Source organism: Sphaerodactylus townsendi, linkage group LG06, assembly GCF_021028975.2.
Source record: "Sphaerodactylus townsendi isolate TG3544 linkage group LG06, MPM_Stown_v2.3, whole genome shotgun sequence".
Taxonomy (NCBI): domain Eukaryota; kingdom Metazoa; phylum Chordata; class Lepidosauria; order Squamata; family Sphaerodactylidae; genus Sphaerodactylus; species Sphaerodactylus townsendi.
This window is the reverse complement of record NC_059430.1, coordinates 127,869,249-127,894,302: the sequence shown is the minus strand read 5'-3', so window position 1 is coordinate 127,894,302 and position 25,054 is coordinate 127,869,249. Positions and strand designations below refer to the sequence as shown.

At 51.1% G+C, this 25,054-nt stretch overlaps 1 protein-coding gene across 1 annotated transcript in view; it reads right to left on the bottom strand.

The window, feature by feature from the left end:
- Window positions 1–5,845: 5,845 nt before the first annotated feature.
- Window positions 5,846–25,054, bottom strand: part of LOC125434135 (calpain-12-like) — a 69,307-nt gene continuing 50,098 nt past the window's right edge. Inside the window, exons 4-14 of the mRNA XM_048499129.1 lie at window positions 22,365–22,504; window positions 20,374–20,545; window positions 18,427–18,495; window positions 17,153–17,241; window positions 14,537–14,626; window positions 12,471–12,622; window positions 11,489–11,607; window positions 10,239–10,250; window positions 8,844–9,058; window positions 7,355–7,402; window positions 5,846–6,047 (exon numbers count right to left, since the gene is read on the bottom strand). Coding sequence (XP_048355086.1) covers window positions 7,384–7,402; window positions 8,844–9,058; window positions 10,239–10,250; window positions 11,489–11,607; window positions 12,471–12,622; window positions 14,537–14,626; window positions 17,153–17,241; window positions 18,427–18,495; window positions 20,374–20,545; window positions 22,365–22,504 — 1,077 coding nt within the window. The 3' untranslated portion in view covers window positions 5,846–6,047; window positions 7,355–7,383. The remainder of the gene's footprint in view (window positions 6,048–7,354; window positions 7,403–8,843; window positions 9,059–10,238; window positions 10,251–11,488; window positions 11,608–12,470; window positions 12,623–14,536; window positions 14,627–17,152; window positions 17,242–18,426; window positions 18,496–20,373; window positions 20,546–22,364; window positions 22,505–25,054) is intronic.

Here is a 25,054-nt window from a genome sequence, read left to right as displayed (position 1 = left end):
TCCTAATCTGCACCCATCCCAGAGCTCAGCTGCAGACATCGCCGCAATTAGTCACTATACTCTTGAATTCTGAGCGTTTTCCCACTTACCTTCTGCCCCGCGCTACTGTAGCCAAGTAGCGTGGGGTCCCCCGGCACTCCCCACTACAGGGGCGGCGACAACGCAGCTGCCCCAATGCTGCCGCTGTCGCGCCCCCTCAGCGTGCGTCATTCCTGGCGCTCTTCAAAACGCGCCTTTTGATGCTAGGTCATGGGGAAGCCCGGGCGCGCGCCAGAAATGACGCGCGCTGAGAGTAGCGCGCGGCATAAGGGGGGTCATGGCAAGTGGGGAAACGCCCCCTGATGCCTTATCAAGCCCATCCTATCATTGTTTGAACCAGGGGTCTGCAAGTTGCGGCTCTCCAGATGTTCATGGACTACACATCCCATCAGCCCCTGCCAGCTGCTTTCTTGGAGAACATCTGGAGAGCCGCAGCTTGCAGACCCCTTGAACCATGGAAAAGCAAGTGGTTCTTTGCCTCTGGCTTCCCTGCCCGCTTGACTCATACACCCCAGGAATCATTTTCGGGAATAAATGTTGGTCCTTTGGCTATTCATTGCGGGTGTATTCGTGTGTTCTGGATTCAGGCGGACACCCCTTCTAGCGTGTGGGCTCTTTTGCTCTCGAAAACGCTGGCCGTTTTCATCTTCAGTGCTGCTCTCCCTGGCTGTCCCTTCAAGATTGGTAACTATCGTCCGTCCCTGAAATCCAATCCAATCTTAGGCCTTGCGTGCTTTGTGTGTATGTTGTTGCTTGAATTATATTATTCCTTGTTTTTCATTACTGTATTATTAATAAAACTCAGTTGTTAATTGTACAACAACCTGTTTGTTTAAGAGTTTCCAACCTGAGCGTTCTTAAGTTATCGACCCGTTACCCCCTCTCACTGTCTATGAAGAAGAAGAAGAAGAAGAAGAAGAAGAAGAAGAAGAAGAAGAAGAAGAAGAAGAAGAAGAAGAAGAAGAAGAAGAGTTTGGATTTATATCCCCCCTTCTCTCCTGCAGGAGACTCAAAGGGGCTGACAATCTCCTTGCCCTTCCCCCCTCACAACAAACACCCTGTGAGGTAGGTGGGGCTGAGAGAGCTCCGAAAAGCTGGTTAAAATCACTAGCTTGAGTTTAACAGAAGCCCTTGCGTGAGGTAAAGTGAGGCAGCCGCCCAGCCCAGTAAAGCTTGAGTCTTGTAAGAGCATGAAGGCGTCATGATGGTGCTGTTGGGGGATAGGGGGGATCGCTTTCACTTTTGCAGGTGCTACGTTATCACTTCTAGCTGTGGCCTTGGAGTTCTGCAGCTGGGAAGAGACTCCAGGCCGAACAATGCGAACTGTCTGCTTCAGTGCTGTAGTGGTTAAGAGCAGGTGTACTTTAATCTGGAGGAACCGGGTTTGATTCTATTGGAATTGCCAGCCTTGCTTGCAAGCAGCAGCAGCAGCAGCAGCAGCAGCAGCAAGAGCAGCATGGAATTCTGGGAAGCTGCACGAACATTCCAAAGGTGACAGTTAAAATCCGTTGATAGTGCTCTGTTCCCTCACCATGAAGCAGCCTGACTAAGAGAAAAGATGTTCTCTGTGCTCTGTATACTGTTGTAAACCAAATGATATATAGAAAGTGCTCTAACTATATGACTATAAGATATTGTAACACAACCAAACTGTAACTAACCATGAGCCGTGCATGTAACTGTTAGCACAGACCCTGATTCCGCACAGTCTCGATGGAAGACAATGGAATCTGTCCTTTTTAATATGTCCCAGTTTAGATTTCACCCAGTCTCAATGGAAGACAATGAAATCTTTCCTTTTTAATAAGCCCTGGTTCAGATTTCACCCAGTCTCAATGGAAGACAATGAAACCTGTTAGCACATAGAGAGAACTTCCCTTTTTTTTTGTTACCTCAATGGAGTTTTGCCTTAAAGCCAGGATATCAAGTTTTAGATCATCAAAGAAAAGATCAGAACCAATTTAAAAATTAAATAATTTATTTATTCAGATCAATAAGAGTCCGATCAGCACCAAGAGAAAAGCCACACCGAATAACAAGTATCAGAGCTTCTTAAAGCACTTTTCAGGATGCAAGCCAAAAAATAAAATGCGTACTAAGCAAGAACATTTATGGATCCTTTCAATATGTCAGAATCTTCATTATTCTCACACAGTTGGTATAAACATAGAGAACACACAATTCTGACAGGCAAGCTAATGCCAAAGAAGCTGGTTATAGAAAGACCTTTGTTATGTTACTTCTACCCTGTTTCCCCGAATATAAGACATCCCCTGAAAATAAGACGTAGTAAAAGTTTTGCTGAAGTACAAAATATAAGGCATCCCCCGAAAGTAAGACGTAGCAAAGTTTTTGTTTGGAAGCATGCCGATAAGACAGAACACAGAAAAAATAAGACATCCCTGAAAATAAGACATAACGGAATGAGTGACATAGAGACGACCATTCAACGGCAAGCTGCTTCACAACTGTTTTTGCCATTCCGCGCATCTTCAAAAGGGCCCACAAGCAGCTTGAAAATTAATATAAGACATCAGGGAATATTTCAAGCACACGCTAAAATAATGACCTTTCGAAGCTGCCACAACTTCGTTTTGCCATTCCGCACAGCTTCAAAGAGCCCTGAAAGCAGCTTGAAAGTCCATTATTCTGCGTGTGCGGAATGAGCCTGTCTTATTTTCGGGGAAACACGGTATGACTTAATATGATGGAGTTCTCTTTTCTATTCTGCTGAGTGATAGCTTACATGCTGACAGCTTACAGCTTTATGGCAGACATGAGTTATTTTCAAGTAATGATTTTTGATCAGGTCCTGTGACCAAAATACCGGGATAGGGGCTGGTGGTCACATAACTATTAATGGTGAAACTTTGTTAATGGATATACTGTATGTTTTCTCAGTTCAAGTTCAAGTAAAGTTCTGCTTATGTTTTATTATGAATTTCTGAGGTAAAAGGGCTGGTCTTTTAAGAGATAAACGATTCTCTTTTCCTTGGGCTTCTCTTGGGAGGCCCTACAAATGCTCACCGCTCCGGAGATTTACCACCACTTAAAGACTAGATTATTTGATCAAGAGTACCAATTTCTCCTGAGCAAAGCGCAAAGCTCTTGCTCTCCAATAGTCTTTGGGATTATCCCTCAGAAAACTAGCCCTGCTATATATCTGCAACAACTTATTAATTACAATTGCAGATGGGTCATGACCAGAGCAAGGTGTAACTCTTTTCCGTCAGCACATCTTCAAGGTCGATTCTCTGGTATTCCACAAAATGAGCGTCGCTGTCAATTCTGTCCTGATACAACTGTAACACTTTCTCATATTCTGCTCCATTGTTCAAAGTACAACAACATCAGAACCGATTTGAGAACTGTGTTACCAACAGGATTTATGCTCCTTTCTGATAAAACAAAAATGGCTAAGCTTCTAAATAGCTCTAGTGTTGAAATATCTGAAGATGTTGCTATGTTTTTGCTCTGTGTACTGCAAGTTGAGCAATAATGATCTTTTTATTGTATTTGAAATTCTTGGCACTGGTTTTATGCCTAATAAAGGTTTTTTGGATTTGGATTTGATTTAGATAAACGATTCTAATTTGATATGCCGCACAATCCACATTTCCGCCCGCAACTTTGCTTGACAGGATTATATACCAAATACACCTGTTGCCCTTCAGATTCCCCGCTCTGCCGCCTGAGCTGTGGAGGCTTATCTGGGGAATTCAGATTAGCCTGTACACCCCAACACATGCCAACTGGGTGACCTTGGGCTAGTCACAGTTCTTCGGAGCTCTCTCAACCCCACCCACTCACAGGGTGTTTGTTGTGGCGGGGGGGGGGGAGGAGTTTGTAAGGCCCTTTGAGTCTCCTATAGGAGAGAAAGGAGGTGTATAAATCCAACTCTTCTTCTTCTTCTCATGTGGGGGTGGGGACCTTACACTCCTGTTGGCACGGTTTTCGCCAGAACTCTCTTTCTATGTTCCTGACATGTCTTCAGTAAGAGCCTTGAACCAATCAAGTGATGTATTGTCTGAACGGGGAATCTGACAGAAGGGGACAGATGGGTGAGGAGAGGGAATGGGTCAGTGGTAAAGCATCTGCTCGGCATGCAGAAGATCCCAGGTTCGGTTCCCAGCATCTCCACTTGAAAGGTCAGGTAGGAGGTGGCGTAAAAGGCCTCTGCTTGAGACCCCAGAGAGCAGCTGCCGGTCTGAACGGGCAGTAATGACATTCACAGAGCAAAGGTCTGATTCACTATAAAACAGCTTTATGTGTGTTCATGAATGTGCCCAGAGGTCCTGATCCACTTGATGTAAGAGTGTTTCAGAAAACTTAGGCCCCTTCCGCACATGCAAAATGATGCATTTTCAAACCACTTTCACAACTGTTTGCAAGTGGATTTTGCCATTCCGCACAGCTTCAAAGAGCACTGAAAGCAGTTTGAAAGTGCATTATTCTGCATGTGCGGAATGAGCCCTAGTCTTACCATCTATCTTCAGCCCTTTAAGAGGACTTTACTATAAAAGTCATAGCAGGGGTCCCCCTTCTTAGGTACAGGGCAAAGCCCTGCCCTTACGGCAATAGCCGGTTATAAACAACTATCTCAAAGCTTCTTCAGTGTTCAGAAATTTATTGTTTTCTTTCAATTCTGCGCAGAAGAGGGAACTCTCCTTTGTCAAGCAGGACAGAGAGGAGGTTCGGAGTGCTGCCGTCTGGGTAACATAATTTATAGCTGCTAAAACATACCTCTTTGTCTTTTGCTCATTGGTTTGAGTCAAGAAGACATACAGACCTTGTCATTTCATCCCACCTCTTATACACCTTGCCCACTCCCATTTTTAGTGAAACTTAAGTCAAAAACACCTTACGTAAAAGGTTTCTGTCACAACTACTGGTTTCTATACCAACTAAGATTCTACTTCATCTTTATCTGTCTTTGTGAGCTTCTGCTAACTTCTTATCTCTACAGAGGGGCCCTGTTTTCTTAAATCAAAGCTCAGTGTTAAGGTGCCCCCTGAGTTTCGTTTCTTCCAACGAAAGTAAGTTTCTGACGTGCTTGGTGCCCTGTGAATTACACTCGTATAACTTATATGATTAAATGCAATGGCTTAAAACATTATAAGCTTAGCATATTCCTATCACCCCCAACACCTTCCCTGGCAAGGGCTTTCAGAAAGTGGGCAGAGCCATGTGGGGCTTTTCATGGGGTGAGCGGATAAAAAGGCCTCCTGTTAAGCAGAGCTTCTGCCTGAATTGGTGAAGAGGCTCACCTAAGTTTGTGTCAAACCCTGGATCGACGACCAAATTAAGACTCAGTGATTTCAATCAGAAGTCTTTATTGACAGACGACAGCATGGCCATAGAAGAAGCCAGTTCCCTTTGATGCCCACCAATGAGCATATCCCTCCCCCCAGAGATGTCAAAGCACAGAAAGACAGAACAGGAACGCAAGAGCTGTTTGGTCTCAAGGCCGCGTGAAGAGATGTGAGGATAAGGCGGCACTTGGGTGCATTCTAAATCACTACGCGTTACAAAGCGCAAAGACAGCGGGAAACCAAAAGTACAGTGAGCCCCATTACCATGACAAAAAACAGAACCTCTTTTGATGTCGGGAGGCCCTCCTGACAAGTTTGCTCCCTGCCAGTCCATGGTTGGCTTTGCCTCCTGTGGATCACCGCATGGTGCCAGAGTTCGAAAGGGGCTCGGAGGCTCAAAGCGGTTGGGGACCCCCTGAGTGACAGCAGAAAGGCTAAAAAGTGACCGTCACAAGAAGGCTCATGAAGCTGCCAAAGCATTGACTGAATCACAGGCATTACTTGATAGCATCACAGCTGATAGCTGTTTTGATGAGGAGGTTTGATTTGTCTTGATTGCAGAATTCAGGTGTTCTGGTTGCGGAGCAGAAGAAGCTTAATTCAGGCGAAAATTTCTACCCACGCCAGGCTTAGAAGAGCAGGAGACGGGTCTGGCTCCCTTCTCAGGAATCAGATGGAGGCAGGCCGTTCCGTCCACTGCAAGGCACACACGGGAAAGTGAAGGACTCCTGGCTCTCGTTCTGTACAGATTTCAAAATCTGAAGCAAATATCCCAACACACACACACACACACACCATCCCTTAGCCATTTATGTGCAAGCGCAGCTTCTGTGAATGAAACCGGTTCTTGCAGTGTAGGTCTGCCTACCTGGAGATCTCTCGGAATTACAACTGATTCCCAAATGACAGAGACCAATTCCCACAGAGAAAATGGCTGTTTTGAGGGGGGGGGGGCACCCTGGCATCATCCCATCCTTGCTGAGCTCCACCCCCAAATCTCGCAGAATTGACCCCCCCCCATCTCGCAGTGATATTCTCAAGTAGGAACAGAGGGAGGGCATCATCGCTCCACAGAGTCAAAGCAAGACTAGAGTCTCACCGGACCAAATCTGAGGTATATATTCATAGGGTTGCCAATCTCCAGATGGTGCCTGGAGATCTCCGGGATTTACAAGAGATTCCCCCCCAACTATGAAGATCACTTCCCCTGGAAAAAAGTGCTGCTTCAAAGGGGATGATACCCCAATGAAATCCCTTAACCCCACCCTCCGCAGGCTTCACCCCTGAGCCTCTAGCCATCTCCCAGCTTGGTGTTGGCAAACCCTATAGTGAGCGATGGAGACCAAAGGCCTCCACTCCGTCCCTGGCATCTGCAGCTGCCCTCTGGATGATGCTCTGAGGAAAATTCAGTTGACTACTGGATATGTCAACGAGGACCAAGATGCAACTCCAACTCAGAATGCAGACTCATGGAGCCCATGGGGCAGGCTTCCGTGGTGGCGGGGCTTCCGTGGGGGCAGGGCTTCTGTGGGGGCGGGGCTTCCGTGGGGGCGGGGACAGCACAGATGTAGGCAGGGCTATGAGGACAGGACAGGACAGGACAGGGCAAAGTCTCGTATTTTCCCCCCTCCTGTGTCCCCACTGTGCAAAAAACCCCAAACGACAGTAGATGGTGGATCTCAGCTCTGTGTGTTTTCATTTGTATCGGTCTAAGCTGTGGAGCCGGACCTGGATGGCCCAGACTAGCCTGATCTCCTCATATCTCCAAAGCTAAACCAGGTTGTCTGTGGTCAGCACTTGGATGGGGGACCATCCGGGAAGCCCAGGGTTGCTAGGTAGAGGCAGGCAATGGCAAATCGCCACTGAACTTCCCTTCCCTCAAAAACCCTATTGGGCTGCCGTCGTTGGCTGCGACTTCACAGCATTTTACACACACACAAGCCGTGGTCATGATCCAATCAGGAGTTAGATGTCAGAACTGCAATCTGTCCCCTTTTCCTCACCTTCTCCTGGGTAAGGGACCTCAGTCAATTCACTTGATTTCCAGTTTCCTGTGGGAAGGGAAGAGAAAACGCGTCCCATCAGAAACAAGTTTGGAGTGGCTTTAAGTGACCCCCAACCCATCGGCTGTCGACATGGGCACGTGAGCTTGGCATCTGTGCGACAACAGGGCCTCCGTGAGAAGATCAAACTGGGACTTCTCAATGTTCCTCAACAGAGAATGCTCTGGAGCTCCAGATATACCCAAATGATTCCAGGACTCAAAATGCGACTTTTCTAATCTGGAGGAACCGGGTTTGATTCCCAGCTCTGCCGCCTGAGCTGTGGAGGCCGATCTGGGGAATTCAGATTAGCCTGTGCACTCCCACACACGCCAGCAGGGTGACCTTGGGCTAGTCACAGCTTCTCGGAGCTCTCTCAGCCCCACCCACCTCACAGGGTGTTTGTTGTGAGGGGGGAAGGGCAAGGAGATTGTAAGCTCTCCTGCAGGAGAGAAAGGGGGGATATAAATCCAAACTCTTCCTCCTCCTCCTCCCCCTCCTCCTCCTCCTCCTCCTCCTCCTCCTCCTCCTCCTCCTCCTCCTCCTCCTCCTCCTCCTCCTCCTCCTCCTCTAAGGGAAACCTTTCTTCGCAAGCCCATTTCCCCGATCCCAGGAAACTCTGACGACTAGAATCTTGCTTCATTTGCACTGAAATTCTCAGGATACCCCATTCTGTCACGATGTCACCATAAGTCAGTACTTTCCACCACAGGAGTAACCCAGGAAAAAAACTTGTGAATGGAGAATTATGCACAATTATGGAATTCACCGATGTTTGTTGGCCACAGCTGGCTAGTTTTTTTTAAAGGAAAAAAAATGGAAGGATTTCCTGTCTGAAGACAGCTGTAAGTCACGGCAGCTAAATGGAACCTCCATGTGCTGAGGAAATATATCTCACAAGCAGTGGAAACCTATTGCCTCCATGCCCTCCAGGAGCATCTGCCCGTCCACTGCTAGAAATTAAATGCTGGACTACATGAACATTTGCCCCGTTAAACGAGGCAGGTTTGTGCCACACTGCAGAAGGATAAAGGGTTTTTTTTTAATTGTCCCTTTGTCCTGATTTTATCTCTGAAAGGCATGATGCGTGATGCCTGCAAAGTTGGAGCATTCCACCCCCTTCCATTTCCAGGCTTTTGAATCTGGGAGGCAGAAGGAGCCGGCTGCTGACCCAAAGGGCCCTGAGTTTCATCCACCCACGCAGATCCCCTCTGTGCCATTCTGGCCACCAAAGTGGGCAATCCCAACAGAACCTCCACAGAAAAGAGAATGACCAATGGACTGACCCTTGCCAGCAAGACCAAAATCCTTCTCCCTTCAACCCACCTCCTAATTCATCCGGCCTCAGCCAGGACTCTCTGGGTGGGCATAGGGCCAGTCCCAAGGTGACGTTAGGGCCCGAGACACTGAGAACGTTAGACATTAAAAGCGTTAGGGGCTGGAAACTCACCGGAACAGATGTTTCTTCTCAGTGAAGATGCGGAGGAGGAAGTCACCCTCCTCAGAAGCCCTGTTCATGGGAATGATCAGATAATCTCCGCGGGTCAGCTTAAGGGATTCAGTACGATCTTCCACTTTGTTTTTTTCCTTGAGCCAGGAGGTCACTTTTTTTTCCACCTTGAGCGAGGAGAGCAGCCTCTTTCTTTGGTCTGGATTATCCAGATACTGGAGGAAAAGGTAAAGACTGTGACTTTCTTTGGCCGGGGAGGGGGCACCGTCTCCCTGGATACAGCTAAACTGCAAGGTGGCCAGGCTGTGGTTGCTTACCCCAGAACCACACTCACCCCCAAACAGCGTTCCCAAGGCTGAGGAATGCTAGGACCCAGGAGAAGCTATCCTTCTTCCCTTGATCTCTTGGAAGGTGTGGAGTTATGGCGGAAGATATATATCCGTGGTGGCGAGCCTTTGGCACTCCAGATGTTATGGACTACAATTCCCATCAGCCCTTGCCAGCACGGCCAATTGGCCATGCTGGCAGGGGCTGATGGGAATTGTAGTCCATAACATCTGGAGTGCCAAAGGTTCTCCACCACGGATATATAAGGTTTGCTCCGACCACCCACCAGCTCTTAGAGGCGGAATAGGACGTGGCTTGAGAGGTTGAATCCTGCCTCAATGCAGCCAATTCTCACTGGCGCCTGAGAGACGGGATCGAGAGAGGCCGCTAGTAACACAGCTCATTTGTAACTTTCCTCAGCCAGTTAGTGTGTTTGTAGTGTTTGATTCGACCTGGATTATGCTCGGTTCTGAGTTCGGGTGGAGACACTGAATCCCTGCGCCTCAGAGCATGTATGGGGTCTAGGTCTCCCATCAGTAAGGCTGTCCCCTCTGGATTGGGAACAGCTGGAGATTTGAAGGGTGGAACTTGAGGAGGGGAGGGTTTGGGGAGGGGAGGGGAGGGGCTTTAACAGGGTATGATGCCATAGAGCGCCATTCCAAAGGGGCCTCTTTCTCCAGTTCTCCAGGGGATCTGATCTCTGTCGCTTGGAGATTACAGAGGAGGTCTCCAGCTACCAGCTGGAGGTTGGCAGCCCTGCTTTTGTCCCCCAGCAGCTGGAGGAGGGGACTGTGGGTTCGGCAATAGAGCAGAGGCAGTCCAGCCACTGCTGACAGAGCTAAGGAGGCACCCAAGGAAGAAACAGTTTGCACAGAGGAGATATTTCCTATGATGAGAAGCGGGAGAGAAGATCCCTCCAAGGTTTTGAACTTCCCTTTCGGATCCTGTTCCCCAGGAGCAGCTTCCTTCCATCCCAGGCTCAATTTACGCCCCCCTTGACCTTCCAGGCAGGGATATCACAGGAAGAGAATCATCCTCGGAAGGGTAAAAAGCCAATTGGGGAGTTACCTCTTTGGTCGCCTGCAGGAAGAAGGAAAAATACGGAGGGAAAGGCAAATGAATCCAAGACCAGTTTCTTCTGACATCAAAGCATCTACGCTCCTTTGATGTGCATCCTCGGGCCCCACGTCCCCAAGAAACATCCCCGGGGAAGAGAGCACACTGCAGATATGTTGGCTTCCTGAAATCCACGTCACTATTCAGACATCTACAGGGAGAACTTGCGTCCAGGGGCCAAGAAGTGAGCACCGACATACACGAGAAAGGGGAGACAACAGCGAGGGAAAGGACAGGGTAGCAGAATGTCGCTTTGGTAGGACAAGAGAGGGCTCAGACCCCCTTAAGGGAGCAGCAGTGGCGTAGTGGCTAAGAGCAGGTGCACTCTTATCTGGAGGAACCGGGTTTGATTCCCATCTCTGTCGCTTGAGTTGTGGAGGCTTATCTGGGGAATTGAAGAGATTCATATTCTCCCTTTCTCTCCTGAAGGAGACTCAAAGGGGCTGACAAACTCCTTTCCCTTCCCCCCCGTCACAACAAACACTCTGTGAGGTAGGTGGGGCTGAGAGAGCTCAGAAGAACTGTGACTAGCCCAAGGTCACCCAGCTGGCGTGTGTGGGAGTGCACAAGCTAATCTAGTTCCCCAGATAAGCCTCCACAGCTCAAGCGGCAGAGCGGGGAATCAAACCCAGTTCCTCCAGATTAGAATGTACCTGCTCTTAACCACTATACCACTGCTGCTCTCTTTGGAAAGTATGAGCCTCAGATAAGTAATTTTGGGGTGGAAGAGATGAAGCTCGGAGAGCTTACCCCTGTCTCACGCCACAGTCCTGCACAGGGGAACTCAGTGGCATCCTCCCATATTCCTCTGGGAGCAGCAGTGGCGTAGTGGCTAAGAGCAGGTGCACTCTGATCTGGAGGAACCGGGTTTCATTCCCAGCTCTGCCGCTTGAGTTGTGGAGGCTTCTCAGGAATTCAGATTAGCCTGTGCACTCCCACACACACCAGCTGGATGACCTTGGGCTAGCTTTTCAGAGCTCTCTCAGCTCCACCCACCTCACAGGGTGTTTGTTGTGAGGGGGGAAGGGCAAGGAGATTGTCAGCCCCTTTGAGTCTCCTATAGGAGAGAAAGGGGGGATATAAATCCAAACTCTTCTTCTTAATTGCTTCCCCCACCCCAGACAATCCACTGGAACATCTGGTGAACATTCTGCATCCAGAGGGGCAGCCGTCACCACCCCTTGGAGGCCCTGGGCCCCTACCTTGTAGACATCAAAGTCAATCCACAGGAGGTCTTTTCTGCTCTTCTGTATTAAGGAAATGAGGATCTCGCTCTCCTCCGACAGTGAGACGTAGAACTGGGGATTCGTCCAGAAGGCGTCTGAATCAGGAAAACAGAATTCTCAGCATTGCATCTGAAGCTCCCCAGACAACGTCTTGTCAAAGGCCTTCACAATCGGAATCGACTCTCTGTTGTGGGTTTTCCAGGTTGTGGGCTGATTCAAATGCAATTGCAAATGCAGCCAAAGACAACTGTAAACGCACTCCACCCAGACACATGCAAATGTGCCTCCCCTCTCTGTAAGCTGGACAAAACATATGCCCCACCACACAATCACCCCACATCTTACCAGGAAGTGCCTGTGATGATGCCAGCCATAGATGCAGAGGAAATGATAGGAGCAGAAACTACCAGACCACGGCCACACAGCCTAGAAGACCCACAACAGCCAGTACCCAGAAAGTGCTACGGTCTTGCTTTGGGGTGGGGTCCCTACGAGCTACATGGTCTCTTGGATCAAATGTGTACCCCCAACTTTTTGGGGGCCTCTTTCAGACTCTCCATTGTCCCAGGTTGAGGAACAGCGGGGGCCTTTTCGCAGAATCAGCACTTTTGAAGAATTACTGATTTGAGTACCTTCGTCACATGAGAGATACTTCTGGATAAGAAGATTGGTTAAAGGACACCCCCACCAAGAAGGTGGGTTAGAGGTGCTTCCTAAGGAACGTCTTAGCTTGGACCCCCACGAAGACATCTCTGTCCCTCCCGTCTTTCCCTCCTGCCCTTCACATCCCTCCTAAAAATCACTTTTTCTAGGATGACACCCAGAGAATTGACCTCAGTGTCAAACTAGTATAGACTAAGGGACAGGAACGTGTCTTTTTTCCTTGGCAGGGGCATTGATATTTGACCCAGCTGTCAGCTTCCACCAGCTCCACCTGCAGTCCAATCCATAGCCCTACCAGGGTTATTGAGTCCACTAGCGCTTTTCCAACGCCCTTGGAAGGAGTTGCTGTGCCATCGAAACGGTGCGTCTTTCTCTCTAGGTGCATTGGCATCTAAATGGCAGATGTGCAAGAGGTGAAAAACTTTACGAAAATCGTCCAAGCTCATCCTGGGTAGTGGGAGCAAAGCAGAGAAGTAAAAGTAAGTAATACCAGTAAGATCAGTGTTATATAATGAAACAAATTGGCCAGGTTTGGCTGTCAGCCATTGAATCCTAGACTCCTGGAGTTGGAAGAGACCACAAGGGCCATCAAGTCCAACCCCCTGCAATGCAGGAACACATAATCAAAGCACTCCCGACATATGTCCCTCCAAAGAAGGAGACATTGTGCCTTGCGATTGTGTTGGTTTCCACAAAAATGCTAATAGTGGCGAGCATCAGGATCAGGGAGCAAAGCCTGAAGTCTTCGACACGCATGATGTTAGGAGCGGGACTGCAGTCTACGGTAGTTGGAAGAGTTGGGAAGAGCTGAATGGGGATTGGTGGGAACTGTTGTTGCTGTGTTGCTAGGCTACCACGTTGGGGCCTATAACTGTCAAAGCAGAAGAGCTCGATCACTGATTGGCGGTGATCCTGGCATTTAGCATATAAAGGGCGGAGCTGAGGGGCGGAGCTCTCGGTTCTGGCACCCTGTGCCTTGGATTCACCAACTCATTAAAATCTTTGATAACGAAGCAATTTGTTTGAGTGGCATTGATCCTCACACATGAATCCGCAAGGGCGGCAAGCCACCTTAAATACCTCTGTGCAGAGAATCTCCAGGAAAGGCCCTTATGTAGCTGTGACCCCAGGGTCACCTGGAGTGTACCTGTGTCTCTGATGACTTTCTTTTGTGTGACAGATGTGTCAAACCCACTCAGGGGTGGACTGGCCACTTAGCACAAAGGGAAATCTCCTGAAAGCTGTGGACAGCCAGTTACAAATGGAGCCTCAGCCCTTCCAGAGGAAGGGAGAGTCTCTTGAAAGGTACTACGGCATTCAAATGTATCTCCTCTACTGCAGAGCAACACAGCTACCCTCTAACACTATGGGGACTACTCAGTTCAGTTTGCTCTGGGACCAACTTGACTTCCCTGTCCATGCCTGAAACAACTATCATCATCATCATCATCATCATCATCATCATCATCATCATCATCATCATCATCATCATCATCATCATCATCATCATCATCATCATCATCATCATCATCCTCCATTCATCCATTCATCCATTCATCCATTAATTTATTTGATTTAATATACCGCCCTATCCTCGCCTAGGCCATATATTAAGTTAATAACTGTTCAATAAGCGAAAAGGAGAGAAAAAAGCTGAGGGAAGTTACCCTTCCCATTGATGGTTAATTTTACACATGCTCCGATTGCGTGATAGGTAGGCACTGACAGTACCCTTTGAAATTACATTTGGGTTTTTTTTCTCTCGACCGTCCCTCTGGACCATCATCATCATCATCATCATCATCATCATCATCATCATCATCATCATCATCATCATCATCATCATCATCATCATCATTATTTATTTATTTATTTATTTATTTATTTATTTATTTATTTGATTTAATATACCGCCCTATCCCCGGGGGGCTCAGGGCCATATATATTAATAATCCATGTTCGGGGCACAGTTGAAAGGAGTAAAAAGCTGGGAGGGAAGTCGATTCTTCCCGTTGATGGTTAATTTTCCACACGCTCTGATTGCGTGATGGGTAGGCACTGACACTACCCTTTGAAATTACATTTGGGTTTTTTTTTCCTCTCGGCCGTCCCTCTGGACCCGGCCCTTTTCTGGATGCTTTCTCCTCTTTAAGTGGCAAGCAGGTGAAGGCAACATTAAGGGTGAGAACCTGTATCTTTTCACCTCCTAACACCTTGGTGAAGTCCGCTCCTTCCTTTATACACGTATAGCCTGTCAAAGAGGGGGGTATGAATGCACCAGGCACTGGTCTGAAGACACAATCATGACAGTCCCAAAGTTTGACAAGCCCCCACAACCTGGCGACATGAGATCTCTCTTACCAGAATTCCCCATCTTCCGGTTTCCCATCTTCTTTCTTCACCTGCATTTTTTCCTTCTCTTTAGGATCCACTTTTGACCAGTTTGTTTCACTGAGGGCAGAGGGGGAGGCAAAAGGACATGAACAAACTCATTCTGGTGGGAGCTTTGGTTTCAATAAAAATCACACTCTGTCTCCCACTCCACAGCATCTGCCGGCCTTGGGCATATGCCAGTCAAGTCATTGTAATGATGTGTTTCTTTGTTCATGGTCAAAGCAGGGCTAACACCAGGCTGGGGGCTAAATGCCCTTCAGTGGCCCTTTCCCCACTTACCTTAAGCCCCGCGCTACTCTCCTCAAGTAGCGTGGGGTCCAGCTGCACTCCCCACTTCAGGGGCGGTGAGAACGCAGCCGCCCCGACGCTGCCTCTCTTGCACCCCCTCAGCATAATTCCTGGCGCCTTTTGAAATGGCGCCTTTTGATGACCCCGCGCTCTGGAATTTTGATGACCCCGCCAGGAATTGCGCACGCCAGGAATTGCGCGCAGCAACCCTCGGACAAAGGTGAGTGGGAAAAGGGCCAGTGTCTCGTCTTCCCTCTCCGTTGGAGGAGGAAGTGGAATGGGACTCTTCCACCTTCCTTGAAGCCCTGGCAGAGGCGAACCTCCCATTGGGCAAAGTGGAGGAGCTGTCTGTAGGATACCACTCCAGTGGTACCAAAAATGCAGTAGCACTCAGCTTGTGGGATTTTTTTTGTATTTTCAGTGTTTTTTCTGTTTTTGGCCTGCAGGGGGTGAAGTTTTTAGGCTAGCAGCACCAAATGTTTCCGGAGACTCTCCTAATGCTATCACCCAGGTTTGGTGAGGTTTGGTTCAGGGATTCCAAAGTTATGGACTCCCAAAGGGGGTGCCCCATCCCCATTTGTTTCCAATGGTAGCTAAATGGGGGCTACACCTTTGAGGGTCCATAACTTTGGACCCCCTGAACAAAACTTCACCAAACCTGGGAGGTATCATCAGGAGAGTCTCTTACTGATACCACCAAGGTTTTGTGAAGTTTGGTTCAGGGGGTCCAAAGCTATGGACTCCCAAAGGGGGTGACCCATCCCCATTGTTTCCAATGGGAGCTAAGAGAAGATGGGGTCCATAACTTTAAACCCCCTGAACCAAACTTCACCAAACCTGGGTGGTATCATTAGGAGAGTCTCCTAAAGATACCCTGAAAGTTTGGTGCTGCTAGCTTAACAATTGCACCCCTGACAGCAGGCACCTCCCAAATTTCTCCAGATTTTCCTTTTAACCTTTTAAACTTTGAAATGACCTGGTGTAAAAAATCATTGTTTGGTCATGATGAGGGAGGGTGGCCGCCAATGGGGGTGGGGGGGTGGGCAATCAATCTCAGGTTTTGCCCAGGGCTCCACTTTGCCTAGGTACGCCACTGAGCCCTGGGAGGCCAAGCTAAGAGACAGCCGCATCCTTCTCCAGGGAAGTCCACTGGCCTGGGTGAAATGGGAGACTGCAGAAGTCTCCAGGGCATGCTCCTGTTCCCAGGGACACTGTCTGGGCCAAGAGGCTCCACAGACCCTCACTGAATGAATGAATTTATTGCAATCTACTGACCCAATTAGATATAAAACAATTGTGAAACAAACAATAAGAAAAAAGCCTACAGAACAAATCAGCATCGCTTATGAGAGCTAGGCTTCGGTTGCCTGATCCTTCCTGCCTTAACTACAACCGTGGTAGAGCTCTTGGTCTTGTCCTCTAAGGATCTTAGTAGTTGGCCCTACTAACTAACTTAGTGGTTGGTCCTCACACCTAACCTGCATTACTCATAGCTAGTACAATAGTAGCCGACTGGGAGTGTCTGATCAGTTAGTACAATAAACAACCTCTGATTACTCATGAGTAATACAATAAGCAAATTCTCATTACTCGTGAGAAATACATCTCATAAACCACAAGCAGTACATATAAATGGAACACTTTCCACGGTAAACCACAGTTAATAAAATCTCATTTCACACGAGTAAGATATTCAAATAGTAACCTATTCAAATAAGGACCAGATCAGACGAACTGCTCCTGACAGGGGTGCTTGAAAAGGAGATGTAAAGAGAATTTCTCTCTCTGAGAAGCTATCACGAGCCACAAGCTCTTCCGGAACTTTTGCTCACCTTCATAAAAGTCTTCATAAAAGTAATGAGAGGTATTACTCGAGTGAAATGAGATTTTGTTCATTGTGGTTAACCATACAAAGTGTACCATCTGATGTACTACTCATGATGTACTCACTACTTGTGAGTTATGGGATTTTGTTTATTGTATTACATGTAATAAGATTTACAACGCATGAGTAATGAGATTTTGCTTATTACGGTTCACCAAGGATGTATTTTTATTACCAACTCATTTAGGAGGGGTTGGTGTTTATATTACTACTACCGTAGTGTGAAACAAAAATTTTGAGTTCTTGGAACTGAGGATCCATAGCATATGAGGCCTTAGGGTTCGGCAGATGTCCCATTATATCAACATCAGAATCCATCTCCCAATATGCCTTGCTGTTATGACCCACCCCCCACCTCCCTCCCCATCACACCCCCTTTGTGGTCCACTGTATCTATAGGACACACTCACTCGTCGTCACGCCAGTCCCCGGTCCACTCGTTCTTGCCATGGGGATTTCGCAGCCGCACAAACTCCATTTCCTTCACCCCCACAGTCATCTGAAAACAATAATCACAAAAAAGGGGTGTGTGCAGAAGCGTACCAGGGATAAATGGAGCCCGGAGACAAATTGTCTCCAGGATGCCCCCCCAGGCTCTGCTGCCCCCCTCTGCCCCCCACCACCCTAGCTCCATTGCCTGATGCCCCAGGCTCCACCCCCATTGTCCTAGAACCCGCCCATGTCACCATGGACATGGGCAAGGGCTAGGGTGCCCACCTCCCCCCCAACAGACTCCCCCTGCCAGCTGGGCTCCCAGCCGGCAGCCGGCAGTCTCTTCTGACCTCCCCTCTGGGCAGGGGTGGGACTTCCTGCTCCCCAAGCCCCACGCCCGGCCTCAGTGCTTATAAAAGAAGGTCTCCAAGGCCGAGACTGCAGTCTCTTCGGGCCTGCCCAAAGGGGAGGTCAGAAGAGACTGCAGGCTGCCGGCTGGGAGCCCAGCTGGCAGGGGGAGTCTGTTGGGGGGGAGGTGGGCACCTTAGCCCTTGCCCATGTCCATGGTGACATGGGCGGGTTCTGGGAGCCCAGCCGGCAGGGGGGGAAGGGAGGGGGGAGTCCAGGGTGGGGTTGAGGGCGCCTGGAGGCGGCAGGAAGTCCTGCTGCCTGGTCGTTTATGCATGCCTCGGATGGAGTCGAGGCACGCGAAAACGATGAGATAGCAGGACTTCCTGGTCATGTGGGGGGGGGGGCGATTTTGCACCCCCCACGTGACTAGAAGAGTGGCGCCCAGGGACAAGGGGTACCCCTTGTCCCTAGGCAGATACGCCACTGGGTGTGTGTGTGTGTGTGGGGGGTGCATCTCATCCTGGAAACCCAGAGGATTCCTTTGGGAAGCAGGATGCAAAGGAGGACGGGCTTCGAGGCCTTTGTGGCGGATGCTAAAAGACAGAAATCCAGTGGCTTTTCTCAGGCTGTTCCTACTAAAAGATCCTTTTCCTTCCACACAACAGTCAAGGAGACTGGAGATCTCACCTTCCCTATCCCCTTGTAGGCTTCTAAATATATGGCAGAAACAGAGCAGGCCTCGGGGTTGCTCCTACTCACATCCCCCACCTCAAAGCAATCCCTTCACCTGCCCCTCACCCCCGTTTCCCCCCACTGTGTAGCTACATCCCTGCGCTGCTCCCCCCATCAAAAGATACAGCTCTGAAAAGGAGGAGGATGAGCTGAACATTCCAGAACTCACCTTGTGGATCTTTGTGATGGAGTAGGCATGATGATTATACAGCCCGTCAGGCCTTTTTCCACGTTTACCCTGGAGAAAACCAAAAGGACACAGCACAATCATATCTACACTGGGACATCACTTTAAGAAGAGTCACCCCATCCCCTAACAGCTGTGGGAACTACTCTTACAGCTTCGTCACTGTCGTAGTTAGCAGATAGCATTACATACATGCAATGTGTTGTCAGGTAACAACTGTCTCATAGCAAACCCAGCAAAGGACTTTTAAGGCACGTGAGAAGCAGCGGTGGTTGGCTGTCGCCTTCCTCTGAAGTCTCCCTTGATGGTTTCTCCTCCAAGTTCTGACCCGGCTGAGCTTCCAAGAAGCCTGCCAAATCCTGTGGTCTCCCCCACTGCCAGAGCGTCCCCCCCCCCCCAACCCACATTGCTTTTCTCTGCTGGCCTCTGCAGTTGTCCGATCTGAGCTGACTTGGAAACCAGAGTCTATCATTAACCTCAACATAACAATTTCCTTTCTGTAAAAATTGTACTGTTTTATCTCCCAACAGATCTGGTTGGAGTTATTGTAAAGTAACTGCTACTCCATTCCTATTCGGAATCATCCTCAATCTGTGTAGGCAGCGGTTGGAGGTGGGGCAGACACAAGACAAATATCAGGCACGAATCCACTCTAACAACCTTTTTAAGGACAACCCTAAAATCTATCTCACCTCTTCCCCGACCACCCCATCCCCACCCCAAACTCACAGTCAAATTGGCACAATGATTGACTAGGGGGAAGAACCTAAAAGCAGGGATTTTTCAAACAAATAAAAGCAGGGTGGAGGTTCTAGCAGGGGAGAGCAGCTAGCGTATACCCTTGACCAAAGAATGGTACACTCCTATCTGGATACACTCCGCCTATCTGGAGCAGCAGTGGCATAGGAGGTTAAGAGCTCGTGTATCTAATCTGGAGGAACCGGGTTTGATTCCCAGCTCTGCTGCCTGAGCTGTGGAGGCTTATCTGGGGAATTCAGATTAGCTTGTACACTCCCACACACGCCAGCTGGGTGACCTTGGGCTAGTCACAGCTTTCCAGAGCTCTCTCAGCCCCACCTATCTCAGAGGGTGTTTGTTGCGAGGGGGGAAGGGCAAGGAGATTGTGAGCCCCTTTGAGTCTCCTACAGGAGAGAAAGGGGGGATATAAATCCAAACTCTTCTTCTTCTTCATCCAAGATTTCCCATCCGACTTTTTCATTGTTCTCTTTGTTTAGCCTTCCCCCCTGCAACTGACAGAGTGTTCCTTCCACCATCAGGGAGCAAGAGAGGAGGAGAGTCCGGAAAGAGCTGGAAACTTGCTGGGATCCTCAGGAAGCTGATTGTGCACCAATGTTGCACTGGGTGCTTGCCTGGAGAAACTCAGCAAATATAGGACCAAATATCCTTGGATTGGCCATTGGCCCCAGGGTTCATACATCCTGGGTCGTTTGTATCTCGGTTTCTCCCTCCACACGGCCATCCGTTATCATGTTCAGACCAGGAGGAAGCACTCCGGTGAACTATGAACAAGCCCCCTGTTTATTTTCATTTTCCACGCATACACGGGATTCCCGCGCATGTGCAAACATCCCCGTTTTTCCAACGTTCCGATTGGCTGTAGCTGTGGGGCGGGAAAAGCAGGTGGTGAGGTGGGAAAAATGAACCGGTTTTTCTCCTGCGGTTTTCACACGGGAGTGGGATTGGCGCGGAGTTTTTCAAAAGAACTGCCAATTTAGTGATTTTTGAAAACCCCGGGAGAAGGGAAATCTCACGGGGTGGGCCCGATTTAGGCTCAGAAGCCATGCGGAAGTCATGTGCAGACCAGGATATTCCACCTCCCCATCCCAGGTTATATGGTCTGTGTGGAAAACACCATAATCTCGAGAATGGGTCAGTGTTGCTTGCAGAGCACCATCTTCCTGCACCTACCGTAATACTTGCCGCCATCAATGAGTTCCTGTCCAAGGCTTTCTGAGCCCTCTTGCAGAGATTCTTTGGGGGACAATTCGGCAGCCAGATGGTCTCTCCAATCCCGCCAGTCAAATCAACAAAGGCATTCCTTGCAAATCCACGGATTATAGCCTCATAAGAGCCATTCAGCCTTTGCAGAACGAGACATGGAAAAGAAAGAAGTAATATTGAGACCCAGGAGGGTCATAGGCTAACGATTTCTGCCCAGTCTGGGTCACTGGCTGCCTCTATATGGCCTTCCATGCTCTCTCTGTTGAGGTGGAGTTTGCCATTAATGTTCACTTTTTAAATTATTGGCAGGAAGAGGGAATATGATCCATGGTGCAAACATTACACATATCAACACACAGTAAATATTGAAGTGTGAATTACGTAGTACACCTTTTATCATTGCCAATAAAAAGGGAAAACTAACAATCAAGAAGACCTCTGTATTCTGTATGCTGAAGGGGTGGGGGCAGGAGGACTGGGGCAGTTCTCTCGTTCTGAAACTTTTTCTGTGAAGTTTAAAAACCCTCTGGTTCTGTGCACAATGTAGATCTGCTCCCACATCCCACTAATAGAAGTAAATCATGTTTACTGCTATAACGTCAGCATTAGCAATAAAATATGGCTCAAAAATCTACTCCCTTCTCTCCTCGTTCTTGAAAAAAACTGAACATAATTGCAATCTATAGACCTCTGTATTCATTAATCAAAATCCAGCTATGCAGGATTATTGTCTGAAGAAGAAGACTGGTTCAGAATGTAACTGAGAACCAGGTTTTATTTCAGTTCACAGGCTAAATGTTCAGTTTGAATAGGGAGATCCACAACTTTTCTCCCAGCTATCTAACTTTCTTCTGAAGGGAGTCTTTTTTAAAACATGAGGGACGATTTGCAAGTGGCATTCCCTCATTGCCAGTCCACTTCAGATCTGAACCAACTTTTCTGCTGTCTGTAGAAACCAGGGCAAAGCCAGTATCGAAATGGAGAAAAGGACGTGGATTTCTCTCCTTTCTATGAGGCTTTTCTTTAAAAAGAAACAACAATGTGTTTTTTTGGAGGTAGCTGGTGAGGAAGTAGCTGATAAATGGAACTGGCAGGGACAAGCAAAGACCCTCTGCTGGCAGAAGAGGGTGGGGGGTGCCCAGTCCTAGCACCGCTGCCCAAACCAGCTGGCAGTCAGCAGCTTCACCCGCTTGCCAGTGTGGCAGGAGGAAATGGGGGCAACTCCTGCCACTTTGAACATGGGAGTTTATGAGGTTACCAACTTGAAGCTGCAGCCCTAGGGGCTTCCTGAATTTACAGCTGATTTCCAGACTCCAGAGTTCAGTTCTCCTGGAGGAAATAGTAACTTTGGGGGACAGACTACACAACATTGTGTCCAGTGGTGGGATCCAAAAATTTTAGTAACAGGTTCCCATGGTGGTGGGATTCAAACTGTGGCGTAGCGCCAATGGGGCTGGGTGGGGCACAGCGGGGGCGTGGTCGGGCATTCCGGGGACGGGGCATTGCTGGGCGGGGCTGTGGCAAGGACGCAGCCGCTGCGCCGGTCCTTGGGCAGGAAACGAATGCACGCAGGCGCAGGCTGCCACTCACGCCGGTGCACCTCCTGCTAGACTGCTTCAAGTTCTGCACGCTGCTGCTGAGAGGAGGGGCGTAACTAAGGCCAAAATCACGTGGCAAAATCACCAATTAGTAACCCCCTCTTGGCACACACAAATAATTAGCAACCTACTTTCGGGAACCTGTGAGAACCTGCTGGATCCCACCTCTGATTGTGTCCCTGGTGAGCTCCCACCTCAAACCCTGCCCTCCCCAGGGCCCAACCCCCAAATTCTCAGGGATCTGCCACACCCAGATTGGCAACTGCACAAAAAAAGGGCCAAATGGTACCACAAGATAAACAGCAGCAGGGCAACTGAGAGCGAAATTCTTCTCCCAAAAGGAAACGGGGTCTGACTCACTTGGCAAAGGCTTTCTCCAGCAAGGGCATCCAGAACTCGTTTTCGTCTGTCGACCTCCCATATTTTAATGTTTTCCCAGTTTCGTCCAGAAGCAGCTGGTCGTCCACCACCACCTCGACCCACTTTCCGAACTGCCAGAACTGCACAAGAGGTGAAAAGGAAAAGTAAGTGAGAGAACCAGGCTGCAGACAGAGGAGTTTCCTTTCAGAGTAGAAGGTGGTTTGACTGAGGAATCCCACCAGGTGGGGCCTGAGGATCTCACGCTATTACAGCTGACGTCCAGATCACAGAGATCAGTTGTGCTGGAGAAAGTGGTGGCATAGAGTCGCAGGTGGGCTCGAGGACACTCTACCCCACTTGAGGTCCCTCTGTCCCCAAACCCCGCCCACTACGGGTTCTGTCCCCGGATTTTTAGGAATTTCCCAACCTGGAACTGGCAATCCCTCATTCCCAGTGGGGTCATCTGCATGGTAAACAGATATGGAGGCTGTAGAGCTGCCACTCCGCAAACCCACCCAACCGCACACAGCATTAGATGGTGGGGGAAGGGCGAGGAAATATGTGTGCGTGCCACAGGAAACCGGTCCTCTTTCAAGCCCCCTCCAGCACTCTGAAGGTGCACCTGGGTTTCTGGCACAAGAACCATGTGATCCTGCAACAAGAGTATTTTGACCAAGATTTCCGCAACCCAGCAGATGTGCGACATCTTCAGAGGATCATGCCAGCTACAGATGCAGGCGAAACGTCTGGAGAAAATGCTACTAGAACACGGCCAGACAGCCCGGGAACCACACAGCACCCCAGTGATTCCGGCCTTCGACAATACAAAAAAGGTTGCCAGTCTCTGAGGCAGAAACGGCGGCTGTCACCTGCCCCGTGGTCTGCCAGGTGGATTAGAGGGAAGAATGAGGAGGCCCGGGATTCCTTGAAGGGTTGCCAACCTCCAGGTGGTGGCTGGAGTTCTCCTCAGATTACATTTGATCTTCAAGTGACAGGGAGATCAGTTTCCCTGGAGAAAACGGCAGCTTCGGAAGGCGGACTCTGTGCCCATCACTTCTCTGCTGACCTCCCTCCCCTTCTCAATGACCCCCCCTAGACTCCACCCCATACACAGGAGAGCCTATATGCTGGCTACATTTAACATCATTAAACAGATCAGCAAATATATACAGTCAACCCAATACTAAAAAATTTTTAGGCCAGCCACGCCTAAGAAACATGGACTGGACATATAGTGATAAAAGGCATTGTATCACTATATATACAGTCCATGTTTCTTAGGCTTGGCTGGCCTGAAAATTTTTTAGATTTAACATCATGCCATCTCCGCTACATAGAGGAAGACTTAAAGGTCTTCCAAGCGATGAGAGGTTTTGTCCCTGTAGCATAGGACAGCTGGATTCCATCCCACACATTCTCCTGAACTGCTTATTATACCAAGAACTCCGATCCAGCCTGTTATCCCACGGGGTGGGGGGGGGGGGGGGTGGGGGGGGGGGGGGGTGGGGGGGGGGGGGGGTGGGGGGGGGGGGGGGTGGGGGGGGGGGGGGGTGGGGGGGGGGGGGGGTGGGGGGGGGGGGGGGTGGGGGGGGGGGGGGGTGGGGGGGGGGGGGGGTGGGGGGGGGGGGGGGTGGGGGGGGGGGGGGGTGGGGGGGGGGGGGGGTGGGGGGGGGGGGGGGTGGGGGGGGGGGGGGGTGGGGGGGGGGGGGGGTGGGGGGGGGGGGGGGTGGGGGGGGGGGGGGGTGGGGGGGGGGGGGGGTGGGGGGGGGGGGGGGTGGGGGGGGGGGGGGGTGGGGGGGGGGGGGGGTGGGGGGGGGGGGGGGTGGGGGGGGGGGGGGGTGGGGGGGGGGGGGGGTGGGGGGGGGGGGGGGTGGGGGGGGGGGGGGGTGGGGGGGGGGGGGGGTGGGGGGGGGGGGGGGTGGGGGGGGGGGGGGGTGGGGGGGGGGGGGGGTGGGGGGGGGGGGGGGTGGGGGGGGGGGGGGGTGGGGGGGGGGGGGGGTGGGGGGGGGGGGGGGTGGGGGGGGGGGGGGGTGGGGGGGGGGGGGGGTGGGGGGGGGGGGGGGTGGGGGGGGGGGGGGGTGGGGGGGGGGGGGGGTGGGGGGGGGGGGGGGTGGGGGGGGGGGGGGGTGGGGGGGGGGGGGGGTGGGGGGGGGGGGGGGTGGGGGGGGGGGGGGGTGGGGGGGGGGGGGGGTGGGGGGGGGGGGGGGTGGGGGGGGGGGGGGGTGGGGGGGGGGGGGGGTGGGGGGGGGGGGGGGTGGGGGGGGGGGGGGGTGGGGGGGGGGGGGGGTGGGGGGGGGGGGGGGTGGGGGGGGGGGGGGGTGGGGGGGGGGGGGGGTGGGGGGGGGGGGGGGTGGGGGGGGGGGGGGGTGGGGGGGGGGGGGGGTGGGGGGGGGGGGGGGTGGGGGGGGGGGGGGGTGGGGGGGGGGGGGGGTGGGGGGGGGGGGGGGTGGGGGGGGGGGGGGGTGGGGGGGGGGGGGGGTGGGGGGGGGGGGGGGTGGGGGGGGGGGGGGGTGGGGGGGGGGGGGGGTGGGGGGGGGGGGGGGTGGGGGGGGGGGGGGGTGGGGGGGGGGGGGGGTGGGGGGGGGGGGGGGTGGGGGGGGGGGGGGGTGGGGGGGGGGGGGGGTGGGGGGGGGGGGGGGTGGGGGGGGGGGGGGGTGGGGGGGGGGGGGGGTGGGGGGGGGGGGGGGTGG